General features: G+C 34.6%; 1 protein-coding gene across 2 annotated transcripts in view; it reads left to right on the top strand.

Annotated features, from left to right (window-relative positions):
- Slc6a15 (solute carrier family 6 member 15) overlaps window positions 1-17,276 on the top strand; it is a 57,811-nt gene that overhangs the window by 25,500 nt on the left and 15,035 nt on the right. For both annotated transcript variants that reach the window (XM_045153438.1, XM_045153439.1), the window contains exons 3-8: window positions 946-1,103; window positions 2,222-2,348; window positions 4,277-4,458; window positions 11,722-11,832; window positions 14,991-15,232; window positions 15,326-15,518. In XM_045153438.1, the coding sequence (XP_045009373.1) occupies window positions 946-1,103; window positions 2,222-2,348; window positions 4,277-4,458; window positions 11,722-11,832; window positions 14,991-15,232; window positions 15,326-15,518 (1,013 nt within the window). The remainder of the gene's footprint in view (window positions 1-945; window positions 1,104-2,221; window positions 2,349-4,276; window positions 4,459-11,721; window positions 11,833-14,990; window positions 15,233-15,325; window positions 15,519-17,276) is intronic.

The raw sequence follows: 17,276 nt of genomic DNA, 5'->3' as shown, positions 1-17,276 counted from the left end.
ATCTACAGGTGCTGAAGTAAATAATTTAAAGGGAATCTATTACTGTATACTTCTTCAGCTGAGTAACTGCGAGAACAATTTGAATAGCTTCCAGAATCTATTCACAAACATTAAACACTTTCCTAGAATAGGAGAAATATAAATAGGCTCATAAAATGAAAATTGGGATCATTGATTATATGACTGTTGTACTTAGCATCTAGTTGTCCAGAATAACAGATGGGGAGTTTGAATAAATGAACTTTAGTTTAGAGGTTATTTTATACTAATTTATGGTGTATGGTGTATTCTTACATAGTGATGAGTATAGTTTTCACATTTAACCTCTTTTTCCAATCAGTGGAATCTAAGATTAACATTGGCAGACTGTTCACTTGATTTATAGCTCCCCAGTCATATGAGTGTAGATGTGGTCTTGCTGAAAAATGGTCATTTCTTCATAACACATTTGTGATAATGATTAAGTGATTTAGTTTACTAAATGCTGTATCCACTCCTAGTCATAATTTGGGTGTCCTGTTTTTTAACTTATTTTTTGAGGTGGGGGTCTCACTTAAGCCCAAGCTGACATGGAATTCACTCTGTAGCCAAGGCTGGCCTCAAACTCAAGGCAATTCTCCTATGTCAGCACATCAAAGTGCTATGATTAAAGGCATGCACTGCCATGCCTGGCCCCCTACTCATAATTTTGGAAAACAAAATCATTTGATTATTGAAGTGTTCTCTTTATATATGTATCTCATAAAAGGATGCTTGTCTGTGTTAGAAGTTATTTTGCTTCTTCTATGGTATTATTTTATTCATAATACTACACATTAGTATTGGCAAATGCCATTTATTATACCCTATAGAAATTCAAATACTATCTTTCATGAGATAATTAGAATGAGTAAATACTCTAATATGACTATTGAAAATACATTTTGTTTGTTCTTATCTCTCTAGGTGCATATCTTTTGCCATACTTAATACTACTTCTGGTAATAGGTATTCCTCTTTTCTTCCTGGAACTTTCTGTGGGTCAAAGAATTCGGAGAGGCAGCATTGGTGTATGGAATTACATAAGTCCTAAACTGGGCGGGATTGGATTCGCAAGTTGCGTAGTAAGTTTCCTTGTGTGGCGTAGGTTATAATTTTTATGGGACTCAGAATGACATAATTCACATTTAAATGAAACTGTGTTTTTAAAAAAATTTGAGGTAGGGTCTTGCTCTAGCCTACTCCAAGTTGACCTGGAATTCACTATGTGGTCTCAGGGTGACCTCAAACTCTCAACAAACCTCCTACCTCTGCCTTCTGAGTGCTGGGATTAAAGGTGTGTGCCACCATGCCCAGCTGAAACTGTTTTTTTTTTTTTAATAAATTTTCATTTCTTTTAAAATATTTTAATTAATTCATTTATTTGACAGAGAAAGAGGGAGGGAGGAAAAGAGGGAGGGAGGGAAAGAGGGAGGGAGGGAGAGAGAGAGAGAGAGAGAGAGACAGAGAGAGAGAGAGAGAGAGAGAGAGAGAGAGAGAGAGAGAGGGAGGGAGGGAGATTGGGAGAGAATGGGCATGCCAGGGCCTCTAGCCACTGCAGAGAAACTCCAGATGCATGTGCCTCCTTGTTCATCAGGCTAACATGGGTCCTGGGGAATCGAACCTGGGTCCTTTGGCTTTGTAGGCAAACACCTTAAGCACTAGACCATCCCTCCAGGCCCATGTTTTTATATAACATTTTAATCATATTTTAGAAACTACTGAAGTAGAGACTATTAAGTAAATAAGATCTAAATATTGATATCATTCAATGTTGTTATTACATGTTTTAATTCTTATTGACAGAAATTACTTCTTTTAATTATTTCTTTTTTATTTTTATTAATTTATTTGAAAGAGAGAAAGAGGCAGATATATAGAGAGAATGGGTGTTCCAGGGCCTTCAGCCACTGGAATTTAACTCCAGATGCATGTACCACCTGGTGCATCTGGCTTACATGAGTCCTGGGTAATTGAACCAAGGTCCTTTGGCTTTGCAGGCAAGTGCCTTTAACTGTTAAGCCATCTCTCCATTCCATGAGAAATTATTTTTAAGAAAACATAATGTGTTTCAAGTAAATACATAATAAAGATTTTAAGTAGATTGTGAAGTAATTTACTCTTAAGCAGATTGAGTTTAATCTCATTGTTTTTAAAAATGGGCAAGTGTTGCTAATTAAAATTTCATCACTTTATTTTTCAGGTGTGCTATTTTGTGGCCCTCTACTACAATGTTATTATTGGCTGGACTTTGTTTTACTTTTCTCAATCTTTTCAGCAACCACTTCCTTGGGATCAGTGTCCATTGGTCAAAAATGCTTCACATACATGTAAGAAATGTAAAATGTAGTGTTACTGGAATGTAAAGACCATAGATGTTAAGTCCGTAAAGGTAGGAGGCCTGTTGTATCCAGAAGGCATCATTGCAGCCCCATTTCCCATTCTCCTTTTCTACTGCTTCCTCTTCTGTGGTTCCCTGAGTTTTGGAGGGTGTAGTTTCAATGTCATGTTTTGGGTTGAGAACAAACTAGTCACGTACTCCTGGTAACTTTGTCATCTGTGTATTACTATATTTACCACTACACTACCATAAAGAAACTATTGGGTTCCAGGCTGTAAGCAGCACAAATCTATGGGAACAAACATAGATATTTATAAGGTATCTTGATGTTAAGTTCAATTAATATAATTGTAATATTGAGTTCTCCCTTATACTTTAGATCCCTAGCCACATGTTTTTGGCTAGATTTATAGTACCAGGCCTGATTTTCCTCTTGTATTAAAGGACAAAATCAAATCAGAGAACAACTGGTTACTCCTATAACTCTCCTTCTATTGTACCAGTGGACATATCTTGTCCTGTAGAACTGTTGTGAAATGAAAGGTCCACCGCTGGGCACAGCCTGGATAGCATATTATAACATGAAGAAAACTGCCCAACAGGCCTGAGCTTCAAGCTCATTTCCAGCATGTTGTTTTTTTTTTTTTCCTTTCTACAACTGAAGTATATACAAACTTTTTAATTTTTTAATGCTATAGGAAAACTTTCAAAAACAGCATTCAAACAAATATTTTTCTCTTCTAGGATTGGCCCAAATTGAGACATAGAACTGACATTACATAGATTTACTGGCTCTTTCCAACTTATTTCACTGTGCCCACACCACAAGGATGAAACATTACAGGCTTTTAGTTGCAACCTTGTGCACTTAAAATAGTACCTACATTGTTATCAAAACACATTAAATAGAGACCGTGGTAGAATTTGAATTGAGTTACTGTGTCCATGACTTTGGTTCTATTACTTTGTAAGTTCTCATCATTTTTGTACTCCTGCAAAATAAAGAACCATTTCCTATAGTATGCAACTGACATGTATGGCTTAAAATTTTCAAATAGCCATAAATAAGGAAAATAAAATGAAGCAGTTGAAGTATTTAATTTAATCCAATATATCAAAATATTTAATAATTTAAACTATAATGTATATTAATATCATTAACATAACTACTGGGGTTATTTTTCATGCATTACATCTTAAATCCTTTTTGAAATTTATGGTTATAGTACATCTCACTTTAGCCTCATTTCAGAAAGTTCCCATGACCAGCAGCTTGCATATTTAACTATACTGTTATATGATGTCAATCAGATAATTATAAGTATATGAAGGGAGAAGGATCCAATTTGTTTTAGTTATTTTGGTAGGAAGCTTACCAATACTTCAGGAATTCCTCATAAGAAATTTGAAAGAGGAGAGTGGGAAGATGGTTCAGTCAGGAAAGTGCTTGCTAAATAAGTTTAAAGACCTGCCTAAATTCAAATCCCAGCACCCACATAAATTTCAGGTGGTCCTGTGTCCCTATCGTTCAGGAAGCAAAGACAGGTCATTCTTTAGGACAAACTGTCTAGGTAGAAGCAAGCTCTTGTGTCAAATGAGTGACCCTGTTTCAATAAGTAGAGTAGAAAAGCGATGGAAGAAACCTGAAGTCAACCTCTGATCCTCATCCACACACAAACATGCCCACACATAAAATAACACACCCACAGGCAAGTGCACACACACATGGAAATACCAAATTGGATATATGTCTTGCTTTTGAAAAAAATTTATAAACATTTCATTCTTCATTATGAATCTAAAGGCTACTGTTCAGGATAGTGCTTTTCTAGACTAGGAAACATAAAGATTTACCAGCTTGCTGGAAAAGTACTATTTGTAGGTTGTACTGATTGTGTGCTGTCTTTCTTTCCACAGTTATAGAGCCAGAATGTGAGAAAAGCTCTGCCACTACATATTACTGGTACCGAGAAGCACTGGATATTACCAGCTCGATTTCAGAAAGTGGGGGCTTAAACTGGAGGATGACTGTCTGCTTGCTGGCTGCCTGGGTCATGGTTTGCTTAGCCATGATCAAAGGCATTCAGTCTTCTGGAAAAGTTAGTATGTTACAGCTCCTCTGTGGTTGGCTAAGCACTGTGGTTGGGGATTGCCAGACCCCTGTACCCTGTCATCAATCTCTGTGGACAAGCTGCATGCAATATTTCATTATAGATAGTTAGAACCTGGTCAAAAATGATGCTTTAAAATATGTGTTTGAGGAAAGGAAATAAATAAAGATATGAATGTTTATAGTAAAATCTAATGTCATTCATGGACATCCTTTATTTTTACAAAATCTTAAAAAACCTTTTTTTGCCAGCACTTAAAAGTTCATTTTTTCTTATTTATTTAGCTGACTCTAATGTTTTAGTTCTTTGATTACAAATTAGTTTTAGACATGGAAATTGAAGAATGTGGTAGAACAAAGGCTTTATTCTTTTGTTTGTTTTATATCATTAATTTCTTTGCAGTGTAGGTGTTCTAAGAAATAGTTTCATAAATAAGTTTAAATTAGTGTACCCTTGAATGTTTCTTAAAGTTTCTGTTGTCATTAAGTACTTGTATGATAATTCCAACCTGCAAATCAGAGTGAAATAACTGACTAAAAGTGCATGCCTGACAGGGACAATTGAAAATTTAATAAGACTGTGGTTGAAAAAAACATTCAATTCTCTATTTTTCAGATAAATATTAGGACAAAGTATTTATCCACTACTTTGTTTTCAAAATGTATTTTTTCCCTTCATTATCACTGTCACTGTTTTATAACTTTCACCATGGCCTGGGTAGACCATAGCAAGTATTTAGTGTTTCCTCATCTTCTCTTGGTCCCTTTCGTTGTTAGATAGCATACTTGTGAAGTTTGAAAGTAAAACACATGTGGTGCCTATTATATTTTTTGCTTTATTGTATGTGTGTTATATACAACTAAAAGTATTTTTATTTTTAAATGTAGCTGGGACCTTGTATCTTTTCAGGCTAACTCACACTCATATATTAAAAAATAATGGAAGCTGGATGAGGTGGCACACACCTTTATTGCCAGCTCTCAGGAGGCAAAGGTAGGAGGATCACCATGAGTTTGAGGCCACCCTGAGACTACATAGTGAATTCCAGGTCAGTCTGAGCTAGAATGAGACTCTACCTCAAAAACAACAACAACAAAAATAAAAATATAATGGAATGATGGTAGGTTACTACTACTACATGATGATGATGCTGGTGATGATGAAAAGTAATATTAAAGATGAATTGCTCAATGATTTGAGGAAAAAAAAACAGTAATTGAAGCTGATCCTTAATACATGTCTATTTTGCTCTGGAGAATGTGATAAATAATTTATATTCATCTTCTCATCCTAAACTCTTTAAGAAGCAATTGCAACTTTCGTATTCATTTTACTGCTTTAAAAAAAGAGGTTTAAAGAATATGCCCAAAGTTAGGCAAGATTCCCCAAATTTATGGTAAATCAGTTCCAGGACTTGGAATTAAACACAGATATACATATATGTCTAAATTCAGAATCTATTTTGAATTTTTTCTTTTTGCCACATAATCTCCTATGTAGTCAAGCCTGGCTTTGAATTCAATATCATCCTGCCTCTCTGGCTCCCACAGGTGTACACACGTGGATGTACCCCACCCCCCACACACATGCTACACATACTATATGATACACATAAAAATAAGTAAATATAATAGGCACCACATCTACTTTAAAGCTTTGCAAATGTACCATCTTACAACTAAATAAGTTCAAACAACTTTTCTGAGTGTATCCTTTACTATGTCTGAGCCACTTAAGGCACATTATAATAAAATAATAGGTTTTAAGCCAAATATAATCACATTCATATAATTTCTCAGGTAATGCTTTGTGGGACAAAGAGGATCACCTCTTATCAATTAGAGTCTCAAAAGCCTCCATAATTTAGCCTTTTATGTTGTTAACCATGTCTTATTGTTGCATAGGGAACATAGTCTTCCTCTTTAAAAGGATACTTGCAAACTTATATTGCATATTTACAAATTACACATGTATACCTTTATGAAGTACAAACTTGATGTTAGGATTTTAAGGACAATATGTCATGGTTACATCAAGCTAATTAGCATGTCTGCTGTCCATGTTAATTAACATATTTATGTTGAGAAGATTTGAAATTTATTGGCTGTGAAATTAGTAGTGTGGTATTTTTTTAAATGTGTAAGTCTTTTTAAAGTATTCTATTTATTTATTTACAAGGAGAAAGAAAGAGAGACAGAAAGTGCATGCACCAAGGCCTAAAGCCACTCCAGATCATGTACCACTGTGTGCATTTGGCTTTCTGTGGGTACTGGGAAACTGAACCCAGGTTATTAGGCTTTGCAGGCAAGCATCTTAACTGCTAAGAAATCTCTCCATCCCACTAGTGTGGTGGGTTTTATTTTTAGCATTATATAATAAAATTTTCCAAGTAAACTGTAGCACAAGGTAAATTAGTATGTCCATGAGAATGTTTAAGAGAGAGCCATTTGGGCAAAGTATGAAAGAAATTGCTGTTTTTCTTGTTTTGTATTAGGTGTAGACATTAGATCCAGGAATTCTACCACAGTGCCATTTTTTTTTCTGTTCATGAATGATTTAGTAGTACAGATGTGGAGGCAGCTAGCTCTGTTATATTAACATGAACAAATATATGAGTGTCTTAATTGTCAGAATTCCTCAGTTGGAAAAGTCAGCTAAATTTAGCAAGAAGACCTTTATGAAGGAAAGATATAAAGCTCTCTAAGTGCATTTTAATCAAACAAACAAAAATTTATCCAAATAATTACAAAAATATTAGATAGAGAATTGTGGTGTGAGGCTAGTGTGTGTAAAAACATGTTGCAGAACTTAGCAGCTACAAAAGGATAATGATTTGTGATGTACATTGTGAATATAGATGTGAGGAGAAAAGGGAGGATAGACAGAAGGAGAAAGATAGATACCAATTGGGACAAGCCTTAATTACAAGTAGATAGATACCAATTCAAACCTACCTGAATTGCAAAATGGGGTGATAGTTTAGTAAAGAATCTTCTGAGCCCGATAAAAGTACCTCAGTTATATAACTCCTGCAGCACCAAGTTTCATAGATGTCTTTAATTTTTCCCTGAATTATGGAGAAATCTTAGTGATTACAGCCATAAAACAATTGAGGCAAAGAAGGCTGTTTAGTGTGGCTTCAGAGAAGAGATCTGGGACTCAAAATCACAGATTATGGAGGGAGTCAGAGTGGCTGGTAATGATGGAATTAGTTGCCTCAGTGATAGCTCTGCATCACTGGTTGCCCACAGCACTGTGTGTGCCCTTGTAACAGTATCTACTAGGGGCTACTCACTCCAACATTGAGGGATAGAGAGGAAGTGCTATATTTTTTCTGAACTGAAACTGATATTTTCATCTATTACCACTTTGCTCTTATTATCATTATTATGCCAAACACGGCTACAACAGTTAATTTAATCTATCAGCCAGATGACTCACATACTTCTTCCCTTTACCACAAAGTGGACATGATGACTGAGAAAGAGCAAATACTTGTTTAGAGTCAAATAACTAATAAATGACTGTCATCTAAAACTGGAAATAAAATCTTCTAAAAAAAAGTGACTCTGAAGTTCTGATGATAAGAAACATTCCAATATACCAGGAACAAACTAAATTTGCTGATTTAAAAAATATTTAAATAATATGAAAATACTTTGTAAGATATGTTGGCTGATAAGTAATCTTTTACTTAATATAGTTTTGCTGTGAAAGACATTTCGTTGGCATGAGTGAGGAAGGCATGCTAACCAAAGGGAAATACTTCATTTCTCTATTCAAAAACATGTATTTTCTAGACAATGAAAGACTCATTCATGCTTTCATTAATTTTCTAAACATTATAGATTGCTTAATGTGAGCTAACAACTGACCTAGTTTTGGGAACACAGCAAGGAACAAAGCACACGGCGTGTGTGAGCACATGAAGTTTCAATTCTCGTGACACTGGCTGGCAAACAGCCCACCCATAAAATAACTTCAAGTAATGACATACAAAACAACAAGAATGCAGTGCAGACCATAATCACAATTAAATAATTTATCCTTATAGTATTTGCTTATGGTATATATGGATAGACTGAGATTAATTTACTTTATAATATTATACAGATATTTGGTAGCTATTTGAACAAATGCCAAAATCCTGTGTTTAATAACAAGATGATGTGTACATCATATAATGTTGACATAGGATACAACCTTTTTAATTGTTAGCATTTAATGATTGAATTTTTACCCTTTGATCATAGAAGAATAAAATTGGGGTGTGACATATGTAATACTACTTAAGTGTGTGATATGTGAACTTATTTTTCTTCCACGTTAAACATTTTAAATATGTTTGTTCTTTCTCTAAAAAGTTATTTTAGAATCAAATTGCTGTCTTTTACATAAACTTGATATGCATTGAATCAAGAAAAGCAAATTGAGCTGGGCGTGCTGGTACACGCCTTTAATCCCAGCAGTCGAAGGCAGAGGTAGGAGGATCGCCGTGAGTTTGAGGCCACCCTGAGACTATATAGTGAATTCCAGGTCAGCTTGAGATAGAGTGAGACCCTACCTAAAAACTATCCCCCCAAAAAAGCAAATTGAAATAATTCTGATTATATACTTATAAATATTTTTTAAATACTACAGAATAAAGAAAAAAACTAGGATATATTGATATCCTTTTATGTTGATACTTTTAATGTATAATCCTTTTAATGTACAATACTTTCTGAGCATCTACTATATGCTTGCTATTAAAGGTAATACAGAGGTTAATAGAATTTAGGCTTTGATCTCATAAAGCTCATAGTACAATGACTAAGACAGACAATTGCCACATTTAGTAAAGTAATATTGGCACTGAGACAGTGGATGAAGCAGATATTGAAATTAACCTGCACTTTTAGAGGCTTCATAAAGGATGCAATTTTTGGTTATGTGTTAGAATTGAAGGAAACTTCACCAGAAAGTTCAGAGACAGGCCATTTTAAGTTCACAAAACAGCATGCACCAAGCCCAAATATTGCTGAGTACTCCTGTGTGACTTTTCCATACAGCTAATGCAGTTTGGAGGAAATAAAGCATGGGTATAGATTAAAGTATCTGTGGACCCTAATGGACTAATGCACTTTGTGAAACATCTTGGGAATTTTCTTCTGAGACAGAGACCATCAGGTCCCTCCATAAATGATATGGAGTTTGGATTTCTAGGATGCTAAAGATAAGCTGACAGGAATATTCGGAAGGCAAGGTGAGTAGGAAACAAACAACTAGGGTTCATGGAAGTTATTTAAAACATTTATGTAAGCAGTGAATTGAGTCTTCTTTAAGTTTAAATATGTTGAAAAGACTCTGCTTTGGCTAGCTTACATGGGGTTTGTAGCTTTTGGATTCAGTTTCTTCCCACTCAGCATATCCTTGCTGTAGGTATCTTTTCTCCATCTTTACCACCCTCCTTCAGTCTTTCCTTATTTCCATACATTGCTATGTAGGTATTGCTTATCAGCAAATGTCTTAAGAGTTTGAAAAATGCTATTGGATAGGAGAAAAGGGGCCCTTACCCTCACTTAGCTTACATACCACTCAAGAAACAGAAAATAAGTAAACACATGTAAGGTAATTTCAACACTGTCAAACAAAACTAGCCCAAAGAGAAGTATCCTTCAGGCAAGAGCGTTGTCATTCCTGGGGCAGAGCAGCAGCAGGTGCTGAGTATAGTTCAGGAAAAAAGGCATGGCCTTAGTTGGGATGGTGAGGAAGACTTCTGGGATTAGCAAAAGATGAGACATTAATGAAGAAGAACAGGAAGGAGCATTGAGTTCACTCACCCACCAAGTAGCAAGGACAAAAGGGTCTGAGCTCAGCAGGGGAAGGCGTGGGGGAGTCAGGGATCAATTAAGACTTTGGAGAGTTGAAGTAGGGATTATACTTTGTTCTAATGCTGTCTAATACTTCTAGAGTTTATTTGTCAGGGAATGACAACTGGAATAGCAGTCTGGATACCAGTTAAGACTACATTAGATGCTGGGCTTGAGCAATTGGTTGGGTGGTTGCAATGATTTTCTGAATGAAGATGACCGTTATATCTTGGAGGGAAATTCAGAAGCTTCCTCTGAACAGGGAAAGTGTAAGTCCCACTAGGTCTCCATATGGAGATTTCCAGGAGGCAGCAAGGGTCTAGCTGGACAATTCCTTTTGGTGATAATCATTTGCTGAATTGTTTAATAGTGAAAACTGTAGAACATTGGGCAAAATGTTTCATAGAGGATGGAATGAATAGGGATTACATTTTTTTTTTTTAACTTGGGAAGCTTTACTGAATCATAATGACACATTTGGTTAGAAGAAGAAAAGTCTTAACAAATAAAACTGGGACTTGTTACATAGTTAATTCCTTTAAAATTCTGTGTTATATTTTGCTTTGAAATAGGAGCTATAAAAATCAACATAATTCAATCTGCACCAAACCTATGGACTATTTGAAACTGGATTAAAGATTTCTTTAATATATGTAATACTTACACAAACATAATGACAGTGTTTGGCCGTTATGCAGAATGAGATGCTGTTAATTTCAGCAGCATATATGGTAAAGGCTTCTTTATTATGAGTGTGTTAAACACACTGGCAAGATATCCAAACTGACATCATTCAGCTATAAAACAGAAAGGAATCCCATCATTCAGAGCAATATGATGGAACTGGAGGATGTTGTTTTAAGTGAAATAAACCAGTCATGGAAAGAGAAATACTGCATGTTCTCATGTATGTCTGGAAGCCAAAAAAAAAAAAATAATAATAATAACCATAGAGAAGTGGAGTGTGGAACAATGCTCACTGGAGGCTGGGAAGGGAATACCTGTGATCACATTTGAGTGATTTGACAATAGTGAGTAAAACACAGATAGGGAGAATATATTCTTGCATTTTGTTGCACATTGGGATGACTATCATTTAGAAGAACTTATACATTCAAAATGACTAGAAAATATTTATAGCACAAAGAATTATAATTACCCAGAAATGATCACTAAACATTATATACATACATTCAATTACCATGTTTAACCCCTAAATATAAGCAATAATGTATAAAGGCTGAATGAAGAACAGACTTCTTACTGGTGACATTACAAGTTATTACTAGAATTGATAATCATTCTACAGAAACAAGAAAGGTATACACCAATGCGCAAGTTTAATGGTAAGAGAAGTTGTTAGTGTGTCTTACATATTTTTATTTTTGTTTCTTTGCAGATCATGTATTTTAGTTCTCTGTTCCCTTACGTCGTACTTACATGCTTCCTCATTAGAGCCCTCCTTTTAAATGGTTCAATTGATGGCATTCGACACATGTTCACACCTAAGGTATGTCCTGTTTTTCTTCTTAAGGCTTCTGATCACAGAAAAATGCAATTATTTTTTATAATATCTACATGGGAATTTTAAGGTTAATTGTTCTAACATATGTACATTTAAAAAGTACAATTATTTTTGCCACCTGAGAAATACCAGTGCTTTTCTGTACCACAGTTAAGCCTTTGTATTTGTTTCTAGAGCAAGATTTTCTGTGTTTAAACTGCAAAAGCCCTTTTTATAAAAAGCTAAAATCTGTTTTTTTTTAAATGAATACATTTTGGAAATTTTAATATCTATTCATGCCCTGTATGAAATTTCAGTGGTTCCTAACATTCCTATGTCATAGATTTATTTGAAATACTGACAGCAGTGTATTCCTACTGCACAAATTAATGAAAATATCAATTTACTTACTGTTTCAAGTGATTAACTGATCATCTAACATCCATACTCTAGCAAAAGAGCTTATGGTATCTATCTTTGAATATTCTCACATGGGGAAAGTACCCGTTTCCTTTTGTTTTGAAGTTTTTCCTTCTGAAATATTTGTAATGGTTCTCATGACAATTTTTATAAATGCATATACATTTTAGGAACATTCTTATTTAGCTTCCTATGGAGTTTGGATTTATACATTTATATAAGCAGAGCTAAGCTCAGTGCTGGGCATGTTGAGTCTGGTTACTCATAACTTTTGGACTTAGTCACTGAACAGCAATCAACATAGGTTTTGAGTGTGTATTTTTTTTTATTCACTAAAATAAGACTGCACTCCACTATTAGTTTGTTAATCCTATGACAAGCACACATGAAGACTCAGTTTGCAAATAGTTCAGAGCAAGACGTTATCTGAAGGATGAATGTGCAGCTAACATGGCGCTGGGAGCTGGGGCAGGAGGGATTAGCTTGTGTGGAATTCCTTTTCACCCTGGCAGCTGCCTTAATACGTGGTTAAAGAAGTTGTGTTCTTTGTGTGTCTGGTTCTGAGTTGCTTCTCATCTGTAGTGGCAAAAACGCTGATGTGGGTGTCTGGTTTCCTTGCCTAGTTCAAAAGTCCTGTTTAACATCTGGTCTCATTGGAACTTCTTAGTTAAACACTATTTTAGATTAGTACATTTCAGCTACATTATAATTAAAATTTGCTTCATATCACCCATACTTAATGACCAAAAGTATTTGTACTTAAAACACTGAAGAGAATGTTTTCTGAGTTCAAGACTACCAATTTCTGTGTAAATTTATGGGGTATAATCACTTTCAAAATTTGTGATTGGTAGTGATCCAATTCAGAACGTATACTTTAAGCATATATTATAAAATATCATGTAATACTCTCACTTGGCTCTGATATTTAAAATTGAAGCATAAATTAACATTCTAAACTTGGAGTATGGATGAATAATCAATGTTTTAGGTACTAAATGAATTCTAAATGTTTCTCATAGCTCACTTTTCATTTACTGTTAATCAAAATCTATGTTAGGTGATGGCTAATACAAAAATGGTAATAAAAATAGCAAAGTCCCACTTTATTTTCCAGACTGGCCTGAAATTAAGTATGTAGCCCAGGCTGGTCTCAAACCCATGGTAATCCTGCTTCAGTCTACTAAGCACAAGGATTACAGCATGTGCCACCACAACTGAATGCTTCAATGTTACATTGTTTAAGGGAAGAAAATATGTTAGATTGTAGAATACTATGAATCTGCAAGTGGAAATTCATTTCAGATGTTTTAAGTAGTCTGAAAGTCTTTAGAACTAACTATTTTCTGCCATCTAGTGGATAAATTCAAAATAGACAGTTGAGTGTATTTTGGAGAATCACATGAATCTTAGCCTGACAATGTAGAAATGGACCATAAACAGTATGTATATCATAACTAATCTCAAGTATATTATAAATCCAATCGCTATCATGTTTTATGGGATTTTATAAATTAAGAAGTACTACAAATTAACTGAAACAGAAATTCCAATATTTGAGAGAAAACAGGCATTTTAGAATTTACCTATGTTACTTTTATTTCTGCCTTAGAACTGTTATAAAACAAGAATTTTAGACTTTCATAGATTCTAGTAATCACAGCAACAATTTCTTGGGTTGTTATAAGTACTAAAAGAGATGAGAAAACTTAAGAAGTGCTGATCTTCATCTGCTAGTATGGTTTGTATACATTATGAGATACACCTTTGATGGATCAGGTTCTGTGGTGAGTAATACACCTCTTGTCCCTCCCATTTACCAACCTAGGAAGCTGAGAGGCAGAGAGGACTGTAGTTTGTCCTGTGTTTCTCTTTTAGTGAATGATGTAGCTGCATATTAAGATATATCAAAAACTCTTCACACAATACATGTTCTTGCACACATTTGACATTGCTCTCTACCAAGCCAATTTGACTGCAATGACAGAAAAAAGATAAGAAATAAACAAAACAGATTACTGAAAATGAACAACAATACTTATTGAAGTCTATGTTAGCTATAGCTAATGCCAATTATTCCGTTTGATTTTTATTATATCTTTGGAATATTTAATAATTTCCAAAATTAAGCCACAGCTTCATGGAAAATACTTGCACATTCAAATCATTAGACCTTTTGATGTGAAAAAATATCTTAACAGGTGATTTCATTGGCTTCCTTTTACTCTCAAGGAAGTGGGCTTTCAGGGAAATTTAAAATGAGTGAATAATGTGTGACTATATAAGGTACAGATGGTACAAGCCCGCTAAGTTTATACTCATCTGCCTTCATCATTAGGTTTCCAACAGACAACAAAATACTTGAGTAAAATAGTTATTTAACTTCTACTGGTAATTTGCATATTTCACTTTGAAAAAGAAAAAAAATAAAAATGTGAAACAATAAAATAATATTTTTTCTCCATATACCCATTTGTTGATTTACCTTACATATTAATAAATTCCTTTAATACAAAATCTTCATGTAAAGGCTTGGTAGTCCTCCCTATTCATTTTGCTTGAAATTTTACAAGAAAAAAACCTATTCATTTTTAAAGAACAAGTCATTTCCCAGATTTAAATAACCCTTGGGTACATAAATATTAATGTAATTCATTCACATGGTAGGACTAATTCCATCAAGATAACTGTTCTGGACCACTACTACTGTGTAGCTGAGTTCTGTTTTGTTTAATTTCAAACAGCTGGAAATGATGCTGGAGCCCAAGGTCTGGAGAGAAGCTGCTACTCAGGTGTTCTTTGCCCTAGGTCTGGGATTTGGTGGTGTCATTGCCTTCTCAAGCTACAACAAGAGAGATAACAACTGCCACTTTGATGCTGTTCTGGTGTCTTTCATCAATTTTTTCACTTCTGTCCTGGCAACATTGGTGGTGTTTGCAGTTCTGGGGTTCAAAGCAAATATCGTGAATGAAAAATGCATTGCACAGTAAGGATAATTAATTCCCATTAGCTTTGGACAACATAGTTCTATATAAAATATATACCACAGAACCTGAGTGCTACATGTTATATTTTTCAGAAATTCGGAGACGATCATAAAATTTTTGAAAATGGGAAACATTAGTCAGGATATCATTCCTCATCACATCAATCTTTCAGCTGTGACTGCCGAGGACTATCATTTAGTGTACGATATTATTCAGAAAGTAAAAGAAGAAGAGTTCCCTGATCTCCATCTCAACTCCTGTCAAATCGAAGATGAGCTAAACAAAGTTAGTAGGTGGTGTCTGAGCACTGACATGGTTACTCTTCAGTTAAAATAATGCATGATCCAGAAGGCTTATTTCAGGAAAGTGAGCTTTAAGATCCCTGTGGAATATTCAGTTGTCTCAAAAATTCTCTGAGAATTCTTCATCATGGAGAATATGCTTACTTATAAAGATTTGGTATACTTTAAAAAACAATTTTGTTGATGGATCCACACTAACATAAAATATCAATATAGATGAATTGATTCATTTCATAGAATGATTAGTTTGATAGCTTCCTTGGTATACTATTTCATTCAGAATGTGAATTGAGACATACGAGTTTTGGATGCATGAATGATGTTTGAAATTAATAGTTTGAGAGTAGTATTCAACAAGTCATCTTAATCTTTTTTTCCTTACTTCAACCATAAATTTTAATAAAAATGTATTGATGAACATCAGTGTACACACCTGTACTGTCTAAAGAAACGTACAGTGGAGAAAGTTGACAGGAATCGCTTGTTGTAAGATAGTTAATACTACTGAAATTAAACTCTGAATAATTTTCTTGACATTATGGTTGAACACATAACTAGTGATTATAACTTTGAATTCCATAAGAAAAGATAATTAATTACTGATTTGCCCATCAAATACTTTGAAGATTCTGGATCATTTGCTGACTTTATGAGCTAGCATAATTAACTTTCAATAGGCTAAGATTGTGTTTTAGAAGTAAATTGTGATTTCAGAAATCAGTATGTGCGATATTTAGTTAAAAATAAACTCATGTTAATTTTTGCTTACACATACATTTCATTTCCCTTGATTAGAATGGTTGGTGTTTTATTCCATTCTATTACTTGTATTAACGGAAAATTTGCTGTTTCATTTCCTATTTTTTTATTGGTCTATGTTAACTTTACATAGTACTGAAATACATAAGGGCATTTCCATAAGTGTGAATTCTATTTTGTGTATATTTTCTACCACATTACTCTTTCCTCCTGCTTCTTACCTCATTCCCTTTGGATAATTCTCATTGTTCCCTTCAAATGGTAAGCTTCTGTCATGCATACATGCTTTCATAGCTATATAAAATACTGGAAGTACAAATGAGAGAAAACATGGTGTTTCTCTTTCTGAGACCGATTTAATATGCTTATTATCTCAAGTAAGATGCATATATTTTGTTTCTTTTATTTTTCAACGTAGGGTCTACTTTGGCCCAGGCTGACCTGGAATTCACTATGTAGTCTCAGGGTGGCCTCGAACTCACAGCAATCTTCCTACTTCTGCCTCCTGAGTGTGTTAGATGCATTTTTTTTTTTTTTTTGCAAATGAGATAACTCTAACTTTTTATGGATGAACAAATAAATTGTGCACATGTACCACATTTTCTTTGCATATAATGTTGAAAACCTGGGTTGGTTTCATAATGCAACTATTGTGAGTAGTGCTGAAATAAACGCTGATATTAAGTATCTCCATGGGATGGTATGTAGAGGGGCAATCCTTTGGGTAAATACCCAGGAGCGGGTAAGCTGGTTTCTATGGTAGACGTGTTTTTACTTTTGTGAGGACCCTCCATGCTGACATGCATAGTGGTTGGACTGGTTTACCTTCCCACAAGTAGTGTTTGAGGGCTCTGTTTTGATCACTTTCTCACCAGCATGTATTATTATTAGTTTTCATAATGGCTGCTATTCTGACTAGGGTGAGATGGAACCCCAGCGTAGTTTGAATTTGCATTTCCCTGATGGCTATGGAGGTTAAACA

This window comes from Jaculus jaculus, chromosome 6 (assembly GCF_020740685.1).
Source record: "Jaculus jaculus isolate mJacJac1 chromosome 6, mJacJac1.mat.Y.cur, whole genome shotgun sequence".
In the NCBI taxonomy this organism is placed as follows: domain Eukaryota; kingdom Metazoa; phylum Chordata; class Mammalia; order Rodentia; family Dipodidae; genus Jaculus; species Jaculus jaculus.
This window is presented reverse-complemented; position numbering and strand designations above follow the sequence as displayed.